Raw genomic sequence first — 14,668 nt, 5'->3', positions numbered from 1 at the left:
CATGATACAAATTTAGTTTGATTACAAATTCATTAGGATCCATCAAATCAAAAATGTTTCAATTTTTTAGAGTGTTTTATATCACATTGAGGCTGTGGCGCTCGGTCACCTTAAACGTGTGGTTCTCATGAAGGAAACTGGTGATCCTGTGTATATAAGAGAGATTATTATATGGAAAGACGAAAATGTTGACAAAGAATTTGTCTTTAAATATGGAGAGTAAGTGCAGTTTAGATGTTCATTTATAATGTTAGAAATTATGATTTATCCTTAGGGATCATTCATTTATTACGTACACATGAAATTTGACTTTTTCTATCCAATAATCGGCCATTTTTTCATATACATTACAGTACGCAATTGCACTGACCCTCCCTCTCCCCTAATGCGTACGTAATAAATGAATGATCCCTTAAGGTTCAGTATTTTGACAAAATCATTTGCGGGACAGTTGTGTTTATCAAAGGCTTTTTGTAAAACCCAACATGCCTAAATTGTATTTGAAAAAGACATTTTAAAGATACCGGGATGTTGTTTCAGTACTGTTGGTGCAGATCAGGAAGAAGCTGAAGTAGATATTGAACTGACTGAATCTCGACCAATAAACAAACCAGCACAAGGTTAGATTTATAGAAATACATTTTGTCATGTTTAGTTGATGAATTTATCTAAGTAGGCCACATCAAGCTGGGACAATGGAAAATTCATCCAAAGCCTGTGTAGCAGCATCCTCGCTTGCCAGGGGTCCAGTATCACTCCCGAACTCGCTTCCACAAGCCCCCTGGCCTCACGAAGCGTGATTTCATTACTGGCGCTGTTGCGCATGACGTCATATATCGATTATGGTGTAGCAGATACATTTATTTATGGTCTTTTAGAAGGTGAATGGTTAATTTGGACACAAACTGGCTCTGATCCTGAAGCTGGTACCAATGGACAAGTCATCGTTGTCCTGTGTGGTGAAAAGGGTGAAAGTGCACTCCTTCCTTTGGTAAAATCAACTGTGAAAGATATCCTGCAGAAAGATGGAGTGGATCAGTTTGAGGTATTTTCATTGCATTTGCGAAATAACTTACCAGTATGCACACAAACTAATAACAGTAAATATGCATCAATACGTGTGCAAATTATTCTTGAAAAGACCTAATGACCTATGAAGACATACTAAATAGTTCTATGGAAACTTTCCACGATGTATGGATGCCCATATGTACATGTACATGAAGTTCAGGTTGATTGTGCGTTACATGCTTAGAAGAATTATTAAGTCTGAATAACCTTTTACTTCAAGGTTGAGTGCCTTTGTTTATGTGTTATAACTGTATATATTTATTGCAGGTCGCTGTTCAAGAAAATATTGGGAAAGTATTCAAGGCTCGAATAGGATTTGAAGATCAATGGGCCAGTGATTCATGTCAAATAAACACAATTAACTTCACAAACAACGTGACGAAAGAGGTTTACTCTGTAGAATACGATCATTGGTTGAAATGTAACAATGAGATTGATACTTGGACGGAAATACCATTGACTTTATCTGAAGAAGATAGTTTACCTGGTAAGATATATAAGCATAATGGGCCAGTTGTGCAAAAGCTGTTTGAAATGGAATTCTTTCGATTTATTTCTCTCAATTTACATGCTTGGTGAAGTGCGCTGCAAATCTTTTCAGTTTTGAAATATCACGTACAAGTGGCTACTGGCGGTGTAGATAATGCTGGAACAGACGCCAATGTGTACATCATTCTCCATGGTGAACGTGGAACCTCAGGAAAACGCTACCTGAAGAAATCGTTAAACAACGAAAACAAGTTCCATGCTGGTCATGTACGTCATTTATGTATATATCTATATGTATAAGTATACATGTACGTGTACGTATACGTCTATGTCATTTATCAAATGATTACTCTAAGGTCTTAGTGACATTAGTGAGTTTCACTGTACAATCACATGGTATAAAATTGATGGTTCCCATGCACAAAGGGATTTTTCGAAGTCCAAGATGAATTTTAGCAGTGTGTAATAGGTCGGAAAAATCTAACACTGCTGTTGTACTTGATGTACACACTACCAATAATGAAAATCTATCTGGTTTCAGGTCGACGAATTTGAAATAGAAGCCGTTTCATTACTCGATGTCAACAAGGTGACAATTGGACACGATGGAACTGAGCCAGGTTAGGTGACTTTGTGTAATCATAGATGTTTTCTATCAACCCTGACCTTATTACACCCTGCATCTTAATGATCGAGGAGTACAAGGGACGATGCATGTTTTTCGCATGTGTTGTAGGTAGTGGTTGGTTTCTTGAGAATATCGTAGTAACCCAAGGTGCTGCAGTGTCAGTACTTGAAGATGATGGCCACAAATCTATTGGCTGGTCAATACAAAACAAACAAGGTTTCAGCGTTCTTTCAATGTTTCTAACCTGTCCCTTACGTACAGACAGATAATTTTTCGAATTTTCGTTTGTGAAATGTTTTTCTGACCTCGTATAAATCGCTTGAGTCTAGCGTTGTAGTCAACAAATTCTATTCTTATCGCACAATCCATACACTGATTTCACAATAACGTTTGATGAAATATGCTGGATAGAAATGATAAAACATCCTTCATTTACCATAGTTTACTACTAACCAGCTGAAATAGATTTACTGCCGGGCATGTAGCTTTATACATACGCAATCACTTTTATCAACACAGAATATTTTTGCCTCCGCCACCATTACCGCTACAAGTTTTTCGTTCTTATTTTCTGCTTCGGGGTTCCAACTTTGGCAATGGCAATTACAGGTCCCTTCATTGGCTGGCATAGAGCACAGGATCTAGTTCCACAGTTGAAATTGGACTCCAGAATCGCGACATTTGAAATGAATGGATTTCAACTCTTGACTTATAGGTGTTACTGTGGGACTGGGTGTGCGGCTAACATAGCTTCATTCGCATCACTCATTTGACAATTCTGAATGATATTGCCAACTATGTCATGACTGAAGAAATTATTGATGCTGGAAATATGTGAAAACAGGCTTTGTCATTGAAATGTTTTTACTCATATCTTTATAGGCTCTGGAATGTTTCTCGATAATGTTGTCGTGAAAGAAGGTGATGAATGGAGTAAGATGTTTAACTGTAAACGATGGTTGGATGCTGGTGAAGATGATCAATTAATTGAACGCATCTTAGAGCCGGCCCCAAAAGGTAAGTGTACATAAAAAGGATTTTGAAGTTGTATGCAGTGATTTGATTTATAGATGAAATATAAGTTTCACATATTTCTGTGGATTTTACAGGTCATTCGTGGAAAGTTCAAATTCTGACAGGAAAGGATGAAGGGTCTGGTGTCAAGGCAAATGTATCAATGGTCATGTATGGTGATAAGGCTCACTCAGAAATACTTAACCTTACGAATGAAGATGATGGAGGATTCTTATTCGAGAATGGCAAGCAAGATGAATTCAATGTAAGTTTTAGTTGACATGAAAATAGTTGTTTTCTATTCCTACATTTGCATTTCGTATGCATTTGTTCATTTATTTAGGGAAGCCATGATAGTTTTTCTCATTGTAATTCCTTTTTACATAAAGGTGATATCTGAAGAAGATGTCGGTACTTTGTATAAGTTGCGTTTTGCGTTATCAGGTCCAGAAAAACCATGCACCTGGTTCATCGAATCAGTAAGTAACTGCAACCCTTTATAGACTGTGTGTATGACTTTGACTCATTTTTGTAAATGAAAATATTCTTTTCGCTTTGTTTCTTCGATTAGGTTGACCTTCATGAAGAGAAGTATGACCAACACTTTAAATTCACTGTTAATCAGTGGATGTATTTGGATGACGAAAATGATGGTCATCTGGAAATTGCTCTTGACAAAGAAAATGAAGAGGAACGTTTGAAAGGTACCGGTACATGCATAAATATACTCTGTCTAATGTCACTTTAATGGACTTTCAAACGCTTTGAAAAAGTTATTTAAGTTATTAACTGAAGCTGGCGAGCAATCCCAATCTCGCTGAGGAAGGATGTGCATCAAATGTTTCATAAAATACATGTATCTCTCAAATGCTATGCCAAGATGCAGATCCACAGTTTTGATTCAAGATTTTACTATATGGTTAAAACATCGCAAATAGACTTGTTTTAACTCTAACTGATATCTATGGAAGTGGGCCCTGTATATTTAGATTTGATTGTGAAGAAAAGCAGCTGAAAAATGAAAAACTTAAGAGTTATCGCACTTGTATTTTCAGTTAATCAGTACTACGTAGAGGTTTACACTGGTGATAACGAATCTGCATCGATTGAGGCCTCTGTAAACTTGCAATTATTTGGTGCTAGAGGCGACTCTGGAAAGCGGTGTCTTCTGAAGAGAGAGAATATTGAAACCGGAAGAAACAAGTTTGAGCGTGGTCAAGTATGTATAATGCGTCATAGTATAATTCCTCGGAATCAAAATTAGCATTCCTTAAGCTATTCACTCAGCCAGTGTGTCACCTTAAATCCCCAAAACAAATTTTGAAAATAAGGTACAAACGAGTAACGCTGTAGGATAAAGTGATAAGTGTTTTCATTGGATTTCAGTATTTCAGGAATTCTATTCTGAGGGCCCTTCAAAATCTAGAGGAGTGTCTTGATACCTCCTTATCCACTTTAAACCAATAGAAACAAGTCATAAGGATGATTACATTTTTAGCCCACTTGGGACTTTAGTCCCAGCGGGCTATTGCGTTCACTTTTCGTCCGTCGTTCGTCCGTCCGTAGACGGAATCCAGTTATTTTGGGAAGTTTTGAAGACGCTTCAAGGTAACGTCTTGATATTTGGGTTACACGTGTATCTACCCTAGACACATCTTCAGCCCAAAAACTGGCCCTGTCAGAATCAAGATGGCCGACTGGCAGCCATTGTTGTTCGCCAAAATCAGCACTTTTTACACATTTTTGAACTTTTTGAGGGAAATTTTGAAGACGCTTCGATCAATTACCTTGATCTTTCGGATATATATGAATCCCCCCAGGGCCCATCAACGAAACAAAAATTGGGTCGGTCGGACTCAAGATGGCCGTCCTATGACCTTTTTAGTGCCCAAAAATGTTAATTTTTGCCCGAATTCTGAGTCCTGTAGCTTCCTACTGGTTTACCATTTCTCATTGCAATTTGTGATGGGTATTCTTTGGAAAGGGATGTTTTATACCTCAGACAGGTATTTTTCATCAGCCAATTATGACGCAATTGGCGGCCATCTTGGTGTCAGCAGTACTCATTCGTAAGTGGGAAAAAGTTTTTCCACATTATATTCATACCTAAGCGTATTTTGATACCACAATCAATTAAAAAGTTGTAGCTCATAACGTGTTCTATTATTGTGGTGAGTTTCAAGGTAATTGGATTTCGTATATGGCCACCAGGGGGTGTTGAATAATACAATATCTTAGCATTTCTTTATTATATTCGTACCTATGCATATTTTGTAACCACAATCAATTGGAAAGTTGTAGCTCATGACATCATCTATGATTGTTGTGAGTTTTAAGGACATTAGTTTTTCTATATGGTCACCAGGGGGCGTTGAATAGTAGAATAACTTAGTATTTCCTTATTATATTGGTACCTAGGCATATTTTGTTACCATGATCAATTGCAAAGTTGTAGTTCATGACATGTTCTATGATTGTGGTGAGTTTCGAGGTCATTGGGTTTTGAATATGGTCACCAGGGGGCGTTGACTAGTAGAATGACTTAGTATTTCCATATTAAATTGGTAACGAGGCATATATCACAATCAATTACAAAATCGTAGCTGCTGACATGTTCTATGATTTTGGTGAGTTTCAAGGTCGTTGGTTTTTGTAAATGGTCACCAGGGGGCGTTGAATATTGAAATTGTTAGATTGTTGAGCATTTGAAACCATTTCCCAAGTGGGCATGGTGTCCCTGGACCCCTAGTTCTACTGGGCTGCTATGTAACTAAACTTCGTTTTCGACTAAAAATGGCTGATATGCATAACAATTCGGTATTTTCAGATGGATGTGTTTATGATAAATGCCGTTGATTTGAATGAATTGACGAAATTAGTGGTCAGTTATGACGGTAAAATTACAGGATCTGGATGGTACCTGGATAAGATCATCATCAGAGAAAACAAGGATGACACCAAACGATACCTGTTTCTTAACGAACGGTACGTACCGTATTTTCCGGTGTACAAGTCGACCCGGTGTATAAGTCGAGGTCAAATTTTCAGTTTAAAAAGTTGTGCTAGGGCTATAGTCGGTGTATAAGTCGAGTCTCTTCTTCATGTGTTTATATATGTCGCATTGAAAACAGTGCCGATCTCATTGTCATAGTAGTTGAGAGTCTTTACCACTGTTTGCATTATTAGATCATTGGGATCTGTTGTTTCTAATATTAAATTACCGGATTAGTGCTCATTATTTGTATCCATGTGTTGAATGTATAGTGTATATACATTGAATGCCGCGCGCCTGTTGTCTAGTATTAGACTGACTGTGTATTGATTATTGGCATGCTGCCACAGCATCGCGGCTTATATAAACACTGTACAATGAATATACGCGGTTTTCTTTCTCTTTTGATTTTTAACATTAGTTAATTTTGAAACATTTCCAAACTATAAGAAACTATTTTTATCAACATCCTAAATTCTAATTGGTATATGAGTGTAGCCTAACATAAATTAATATTCCATTTCATCATGGCGACCTTGAACTCTAAACATCATCAGTTTAAAACGATATCGAAAGTGTAGCCGGTGTATAAGTCGACCTACGTTTTTTTGGACATGATTTTTGGTCTCAAAAACTCGACTTACACACCAGAAAATACGGTATACATCATGTCAATCGTGGCTTATCAGTTTCTACATTTTGTCTTATAATTCTACATTCAAATTTTTTTAAGATGGCTGTTTGATGGCAGTGAAGATAATCTCACTGAAAAAACATTGTTCCTCACTGAAATTCTTGATGACACTCCTCCAAGTAAGTCTATAAACTCAATCAATGGTGATGCACAATACATGCGTACATGGGAACATACACTTTTTCTGCTCAAATTGACTGACCTTGAGGTAAATTCATACGTCATGGTTGAGAAATGCTTCATGGATATCTAACTTATTAATCTATTTAATATAGCTAATAAATGGAAGGTGTGGACCAAGACCGGTGCTGGTGGCAGTACTACTGCTAGTTTATTTATGGTTATCTATGGAGATAATGGTGTCTCAGATATGGTGCCTCTTGGTGCAGAAGAAGGTGTCCAGTTTGAAGAGCTGAAGACCAATGAGTTTGATGTAAGATCTGAATGAAATTTTGAAAGCCGAGTTCTGTAATAAAAAAATCTGTGATTTCATATATGGTAATGTTTACCATAATCTGCTCACCTGACAAACATTATTGCCAATTTCTTTTGTATTGGTCTGTAAATGATCCACAATCCACTTAAAGAATTTCTCTCTTCCAGTTCATAGATTGCCAATGTGAAAGACAAATAATTTTATGTATGTTCGATTTTGTAGATAACTGTTAAACAAGAAATTGGCCCTGTTTACAAAATTCGTCTTCACTTGTCCGGATCCGCTGATGAAGTTGCTTGGTTTCTTGAAGATGTGAGTATGAATACCAGTACCTGGTAATGCTTATGAAGCGTGGAATTTTAAACAAGGATTCTTGAAAACACCCCAAAAGAGCAACATTCAGCATAGTAAATATCCAGCATAAGAAATACAAAATATCCAAACTGGACCCTTATTTTCTGGGGAAATAACTATCCCATGAGTAAATGACCCTATAATCCCTTCATCAGAATAATTTATTCAACTGGGGATTCTAACGGTTTAGGCTGCAATTATTTTCAGGTACTTTTGAGAGAAGAAGAGACTAGTGCTTCCTATTCGTTTGACTTCAGTGATTGGATTCGAGTGAACGATGAGTCTGATGGTATCGTTGAAATTGCTGTCAGTAAAGAAAAGAAGGATGACATGCTTAAAGGTTAGGGAGAAGGATATCTTAAGCCCACTAGGGGTGAAGCCCCAGTGGTAATTATATTCCCTTTTTAGGATGTTCGTTAGACGAACGTCCTTATGTGATCGGTTTGCCAGTTGATGACGCACTTCCGATTTGGTTGACAGACGTTTAAGGTCGTTTTAAAGCCAGTTAGTTAGAGATTTCCTCAAATTCCGCATCAGAAATGGTGTCTTCAAGTTGGGATTGAATTTGGTTAAAAATAGTTGGTTAGTTTTTGCTGTGCCCTCTTGAAAAAATGCTCTTCACGCCGTTTGTGTGACATCACACATCACGTGTTGCTTATGACGTAGAGGGTATAGTGATCGACAGAAGTGCCATTTTTAAAATCGTTGTATCGTGGATGTTAACTTTAGAGGACTGTACGAAGTCTCTTTAAAGGTGAGTGTCAACATATATGGTAACTTAATTCTTTGTAAGCGCATAGAGGCCCTGTGAGAATCTAGAGACGTTCGCAGCATTGAAAATTACGCAATGGTCCGCTCGACACGCACACACATGCTGTCAGTTTGACCTACGTGACTAAATACAGCCGCCATGAATCGGAAGCAATCCACTTCAAATTTTATGAAGTGAATATCATAATTATTATTTATCCGATATACACCAAAAAACCTTTAATAGGAAGGTATTTGACGTCGGATTCCGTACCGAAAATCCTGGATTGTTACACTGCATAGTTTTTTTAGTAGGGTTCTTTTAACATTTTGCCTATAAGCCATTTGATTGACACGTGGGGCGGGGCTTGCGATCTGCCCATGACGTCAGATGTAAACAATAATATAACCACGTGCATCGCGCACATGTGTAAACAAACCTGGCAACAAATTAGATTTTTTGGCGCCAAAACTTTTTTGATTTTTTCTTTTGTCCAATGATTTTTCAACTGGAGCCAACTGCTATGCCATTAGATTGTACAATCAAGTATTCACGTTTTATAGACTCTCTCTGAAATAATTCTTGTCCAGGGGACATGTATTGAAATATCTATTGTCGCTGTTTTTGTTTTTTTTAATTTTTAGGATATAAACAGCCTAGAAGAAACATCATCTGGCAGACACACATTTGACTACAGATCATATCCTGTTATAAAATGTGTTTAATAAATATTTTACTCAAGTTTTCTTGCCATTAATACTTCCTGACTACTTTTATTTTATGGTTATCTAAGTGCAAGGCAAACATTGGTGGGGTTCCTTTGGCCCTCCGAATATATAGGACCGAAAGGGGTATTTTATGCCATTTGGATTTATTTTTGCTTAGAAAATCTAGTCAAATACTTTTTGGTGGGCAAATTCAAATTCTGAAGGGTAGGACTAGTCTACCCTAAATCCACTTGCATTCAGTCTCATGAGAACTAACTTAAAACGTTAAAACCTTCACCGGCCTCCTACTCAATTTTTTGAATAGATGTAAAACTTATGGCAGAATTTATGGTTGATTCCTCGATTTTTGAATCCCAAAGAATAATTTTTGAATTACGCAGTAGGATGACACTTGAATAGCCGGTATTCAAATTTTCCAATCAATGTGGGAGGTGTCTGGGTCTACATGCGTTTCACAAACGAACGTCCTCTTTTGAAGTTTCTTTCTAGTTGTCCATTTGTCTGTACATAAAATTTGTGATATTTGGTTTGTATATGTATCTACTCTAGATGTATCTGCAGCCAAAAAAATTTTCCCAATCGGTCCAATTAAGATAGTTATTGTATGGCCATTGTTGTTTTGGCAAAATCGAGACTTGAAGTTTTCATTAGAACATTTGTTTTGAAGTTGTAGATCATGAGACTTCGTATGATTTTGGTGATTTTCAAAGTCATTGACTCATGCATACCTTCAGGGGGCGTTGGATGACAATTTACATCGTATTTCCATTTAGATTGGGATCTATTCATATTTTGTTACCAATTGCAAGGTTGTAGCTCATGACATTTTCTATTTCATGGTCATTGGTTTCTGTATTTGTTCACCAGGAAGCATTGCATATTGAAATTATCAGTGCACCTGGACCCCTAGTTGAAAACGATGGTGTGAAAACGCTTTGATATTTTGTCCTACTGTTGCCAGTAAATATCGTTGCTACTGAAATAGTTCTATATCTAACACATGTGATTTCCTGGTTTAGTTTTAAATCAAATGACCTGGAGCTACTATTTTACATTTTAGTCCTTTATAGGATATTTATTTAGGCTGTACTCTACTTAGATCAGTGTTTTGGTCGAAATTTTCTTTCTGAGAATGACACCCTTGATATTTCCCTTATTCTGCGGGCCTACTTGAATTTAGGCTAGAGTCTTCGATGATGTTTTGCCATGAATTTGTTGGTTCAGAAGTTGAATTCATCTCATCGTATCATTGTATCATTCTAGTCAAACATTACTATGTGGAGGTATTCACGGGTGATCTGGAGTTTGCTGGAAGTGAATCAAATGCCCATTTACAAATATTTGGTGAACGCGGTGACACAGGAAAACGACTGTTGAAGAAAAGCTTGAATACTGAGAAGAAATTTGAAAAAAGTCAGGTAACACATGTGTATTGATTTTCACTTGCTTGATTTGATGGAAGAACATTGTGAAATATCCATACTCAACTTTGGATCCAGAGCTATCAGAAATCCATGTTACTGAATAGCTTTATAGAGATAAATTTTTGGAATTTCTATTTTACAGTTCAATACAATCAACCTACTGAAGCATTTCTGATCATAAGTTTACCAAATTGTTTTGAAAGCACCCCTGCATAAAGATTTTAATATTTAAAGAGCTTGAATGATCAAACCATTTCTCACTGTTGCTAATAAGGGTGTCCCACTGCTTTATCTTTAGTAGTGATAAGCTCCATATTATTTGATACCAAATACTTCATTAAACTACTTGTTGTTACATTACTATTCTTACACATAATATTTGACTAGCTAGGTAGAACTTTAAGCTAACCAGTAAAGCAGAACTTCAGATAGTAAGGGGATACAACCTATTTCTTTGAACTATGCAAAATATCACATATGTTAGTGATGCAGTTTGAGCTACCGTAATCAATTCATTCGATTTCTCATTTCAGACGGATGCGTTCACGATTGCCGCTGTTGATCTAAGAGAATTAACGAAAATCATCGTTGGTCACGATGGTCGAGGGGAAGGATCCGGATGGTTTTTGCACCAAATCCTCATCAAAGAAGCAAAGGATGATAAGATTATATACCAATTTGACAACAACAGGTATATATTGCTATTTCTATCGACAGTGACAGATTTTGAAAACCAGTACCCGATTCCACAGTTTTCAAGTAAAATTTGGCTCATTGAACATTTTGAAATGACCAATTTTAACCTTGGAGTCAACCTCAATCAATTACTGTGGAACTGGATACCGGAAGAAAGACACTCTAAATATTTGGATGGATATATGAAAGCTGTGGGTACTGGAGTGTGTAATGGGTAGTGTAGTGTGATCTGTGTGCATTTGTGGCCAGCACACAGATCACATTGTTCATTGGGGTTTAGTCCAGGACTCGCGAGATTTTCAACAACACGGAAGTAACGTGTAATAAATGATGACTTGAATTGCATGACTACCTACCACCCCTCATTATTGTTGGAAAACTAAACGTTCGGCACTGACTAAAAATTAGTACCGGTAATAACATTTTAGAAATGGCCAGAATTTTAAGGTTCTATCTCATTTTTATTTTACAATTGCGATTGGTATAATTTTTTTTTAAACTGCCGTTAAGGCTTCATGTTTCGTCTGCAATTCACTGCAAATAGTTACGCAACTACGCACATTTCAGTGTTTTTGGCAGCTGTACACTCAATCGGCACCGTTCGTGACTAGCTTCACTGCGGAATTATCATTAATTAACATCGCCATATCACATCATCAACTTATATTGTGCCTTAAAACCCTAACAGCCGAAATAATTGAAATGCACACACGATTTCTATCATTGAAAATTGAGAGAGTGGCCATGTTTGTGTTTGCTGCTTCACGTAAATCCTGCGCGGTGGCGCAGCCGCGCGGAGTGGGGCCGATACGTCCAGTTTCTCAAATCTGGGACCAGTTTCTCAAGAGGTTGGTTAAAGATAACAGGCAGATAAATACCGTAGTAACAATGAACTTTTGATTGTCACTTAGTCAGCTTTCCACTGTTTAACTCTAACCAACTTTTGACCAACTGGGACCTGCTTTTAGCCCACTTGCGGCTTTAATCCCAGCAGGCTATTGCATTCACTTTTTGTCTTGTCGTCCATCCATTCTTTCATTCGTTCGTCCCGCTTTCTATGTTTTTAAAAAGTCTTTGTCCTAAGACCAGTTTCATAGACTGGGTACAGGCATCAAAACTACTAGGATATTCCTCTTTAATATACCAAGACGAAGAGTAGTTTGATATTTTCTCTGAGTACTCACTAGATAAACAGGGAACAATCAGCAGTTTGAGATGCAATAAGCTTAAATTTGGTGCTGATTTGTGTTTTTTTTTCTTTTTAGTTGGTTATTTGATGACCAAGTCAATCATTTAACCTCAGCAGAGAAGGAAATTGAATTAACGAAGATCATCGATGAAGACGCCGACAAATGGAAAGTATACACTTATACTGCTGATGAAGGATTTTCGGGCACCGATGCAGAAGTTTCTCTGACAGTGTTTGGAGATAGAGGTAGCACTAGTCTCATACCACTCGGTGCAGGAAGCAGTGGCTTATTTGAACAAGGACAAACTGATGAATTTGAGGTGATTTGATGAAGATTATTGCGTTGCATTCGGTTTAATCATCTTTGTTAGCAGCTGCATCATTCATATCTTTATATTAAATATATATCATTAAAGGTTACTGTCAGTGCTGATGAAGTTGGAACTATTCAAAAAATACGAATACAACACAATGATGAAGGAAGTGCCTCCGGTTGGAAACTTGAAAAGGTAATAGATTTTTCCTTTTGAAAATGGGCTGTTGAAAATAGATCTTGTTTCACTTACACAGACATTGTCTCACCGGTAGTTGATGTGCATCCCGTGTTTGGAAATGATAATAATAATTCATTTTTACAAACTGCATTCCATTGTGGATCAGTGCCATGTACATTATACAAGTACATAAAATTCATTATAAACTAATTGACTAGTTGATAAAAGCTTTTTGTCATGAAACAAGATATATAAATGATTGAATTATAGCTGAATAAGAAAGCTCTTAGGTTGTGGTTTTGAACTCGACTAGACTGGTGCAGCTTCTGATTTTAAACAGCAAAGAATTCCAAAATGCATGGTGACCAGGGACGGATTCAGACCCTAAAATTTGAGTTAAAACTTTACTTAAGCACGTTTATTCATAAGACCATTTTCAAAATTGGCACAATTTTGTGGAAAAAGAAAATAAAATGGGTGATTTCTGTTAAACAACACCGGTAAGGTGCTGCCAGAATGCCCTTTTCTTATCAATTTACCCTAAAGATATTTGGTTAGACCCTAAGTTCTTCTTCCTGGATCCTACCCTGTGACCATAGTAATATATAAGACAATGTTTAACCATAAAAAGTTAGCCAAATACAAAGACCTGTTTGGTTTATACAGTGATACTGATAGGATGTTTAAAAAATGACTTAGAGCGAGACCATCTAAAATTTTCAAGACTTGAAACTCAATTCTTTTACAAACTGGTAACCGGTGCAAGAATAGGTGTGATTTTGTCAAATTCAAAATGACGTCTTGGACTTATTGTTTTTCACTCGCTCTTATTCAATATCGTTGCTCTTTGGATTTCAGGTCGTTTTGGAAAATGTCAAGAACAATGAGCTAAAAGCAGAAATACCAGTTAATAGATGGTTCGATGTCACCGAAGGAGATGGTGATATCATTCGTGAATTCCCGGTCACTTGGAGTGAAGAAGACAAACCTTTGGAAAGTGCGTACACCATACATATTGTACACATAAAAGATAAACCAAGTATTTTTAATGAAATCTGGTTGTCATTTGTTATTTTTAATGTTTTGTAGCTGTTGAATACACAGTGATTACTCACACCGGGAATGATGAATATTCGGGAACGGATGCGCAAGTTTACGTAATTCTTCATGGGGAAAAATGGGACAGTGGTAAACGTTTCCTACTCATTTCGCAAGAAGAGGGTACTCGATTCGAGACTGGAAAGGTTGGAGAAAATCGATATTGTTTTGGACTAAATATTTTTTTTACGTGTGAATGTATTGATACGACATGAATCTTCATTTTAGGTTGATAAATTCAGTATAGAAGCTGTTGGCTTAGGTGAACTGAGCAAATTGACTATCGGTCATGATGGTGGTGGACAAGCTCCTGGATGGTTTTTAGATAAGGTTTTCATCATTGAGTCAGAAGTAGAGGGAGATGAATATGAGTTCATCTGTTACAAGTAAGAAATCATTTCTATTCTGTAACCAATTATGAAATCTCTATGTGACCAGTTGTGAGGTCATTAACAGCAATTTCATCAGGTGGAGTTGATAATTGAAATGATATGATATTTTCATATATGTCACTATGCCAAAGTTGTAGCTCATGACATGTTCTCTGATTGTGGTGAGGGGGGGGGATTGAATATTGAATGAGTATAGTGTATCCATTCATATTGGTAAA

General features: G+C 36.9%; 1 protein-coding gene across 1 annotated transcript in view; it reads left to right on the top strand.

The window, feature by feature from the left end:
- Positions 1-14,668, top strand: part of LOC141899004 (lipoxygenase homology domain-containing protein 1-like) — a 65,116-nt gene that overhangs the window by 45,818 nt on the left and 4,630 nt on the right. The window contains exons 31-53 of the mRNA XM_074785153.1: positions 71-219; positions 541-620; positions 879-1,045; positions 1,339-1,558; positions 1,673-1,827; positions 2,102-2,180; positions 3,071-3,205; positions 3,298-3,467; positions 3,592-3,681; positions 3,774-3,906; positions 4,258-4,421; positions 6,030-6,187; positions 6,928-7,007; positions 7,164-7,321; positions 7,547-7,636; positions 7,886-8,018; positions 10,421-10,575; positions 11,115-11,272; positions 12,543-12,786; positions 12,883-12,975; positions 13,819-13,957; positions 14,050-14,204; positions 14,287-14,444. Coding sequence (XP_074641254.1) covers positions 71-219; positions 541-620; positions 879-1,045; positions 1,339-1,558; positions 1,673-1,827; positions 2,102-2,180; positions 3,071-3,205; positions 3,298-3,467; positions 3,592-3,681; positions 3,774-3,906; positions 4,258-4,421; positions 6,030-6,187; positions 6,928-7,007; positions 7,164-7,321; positions 7,547-7,636; positions 7,886-8,018; positions 10,421-10,575; positions 11,115-11,272; positions 12,543-12,786; positions 12,883-12,975; positions 13,819-13,957; positions 14,050-14,204; positions 14,287-14,444 — 3,263 coding nt within the window. The remainder of the gene's footprint in view (positions 1-70; positions 220-540; positions 621-878; positions 1,046-1,338; positions 1,559-1,672; positions 1,828-2,101; positions 2,181-3,070; positions 3,206-3,297; positions 3,468-3,591; positions 3,682-3,773; positions 3,907-4,257; positions 4,422-6,029; positions 6,188-6,927; positions 7,008-7,163; positions 7,322-7,546; positions 7,637-7,885; positions 8,019-10,420; positions 10,576-11,114; positions 11,273-12,542; positions 12,787-12,882; positions 12,976-13,818; positions 13,958-14,049; positions 14,205-14,286; positions 14,445-14,668) is intronic.

Source organism: Tubulanus polymorphus, chromosome 2, assembly GCF_964204645.1.
Source record: "Tubulanus polymorphus chromosome 2, tnTubPoly1.2, whole genome shotgun sequence".
Taxonomy (NCBI): domain Eukaryota; kingdom Metazoa; phylum Nemertea; class Palaeonemertea; order Tubulaniformes; family Tubulanidae; genus Tubulanus; species Tubulanus polymorphus.
The sequence above is the reverse complement of the archived record's forward strand: the minus strand, read 5'-3'. Positions and strand labels throughout refer to the sequence as shown.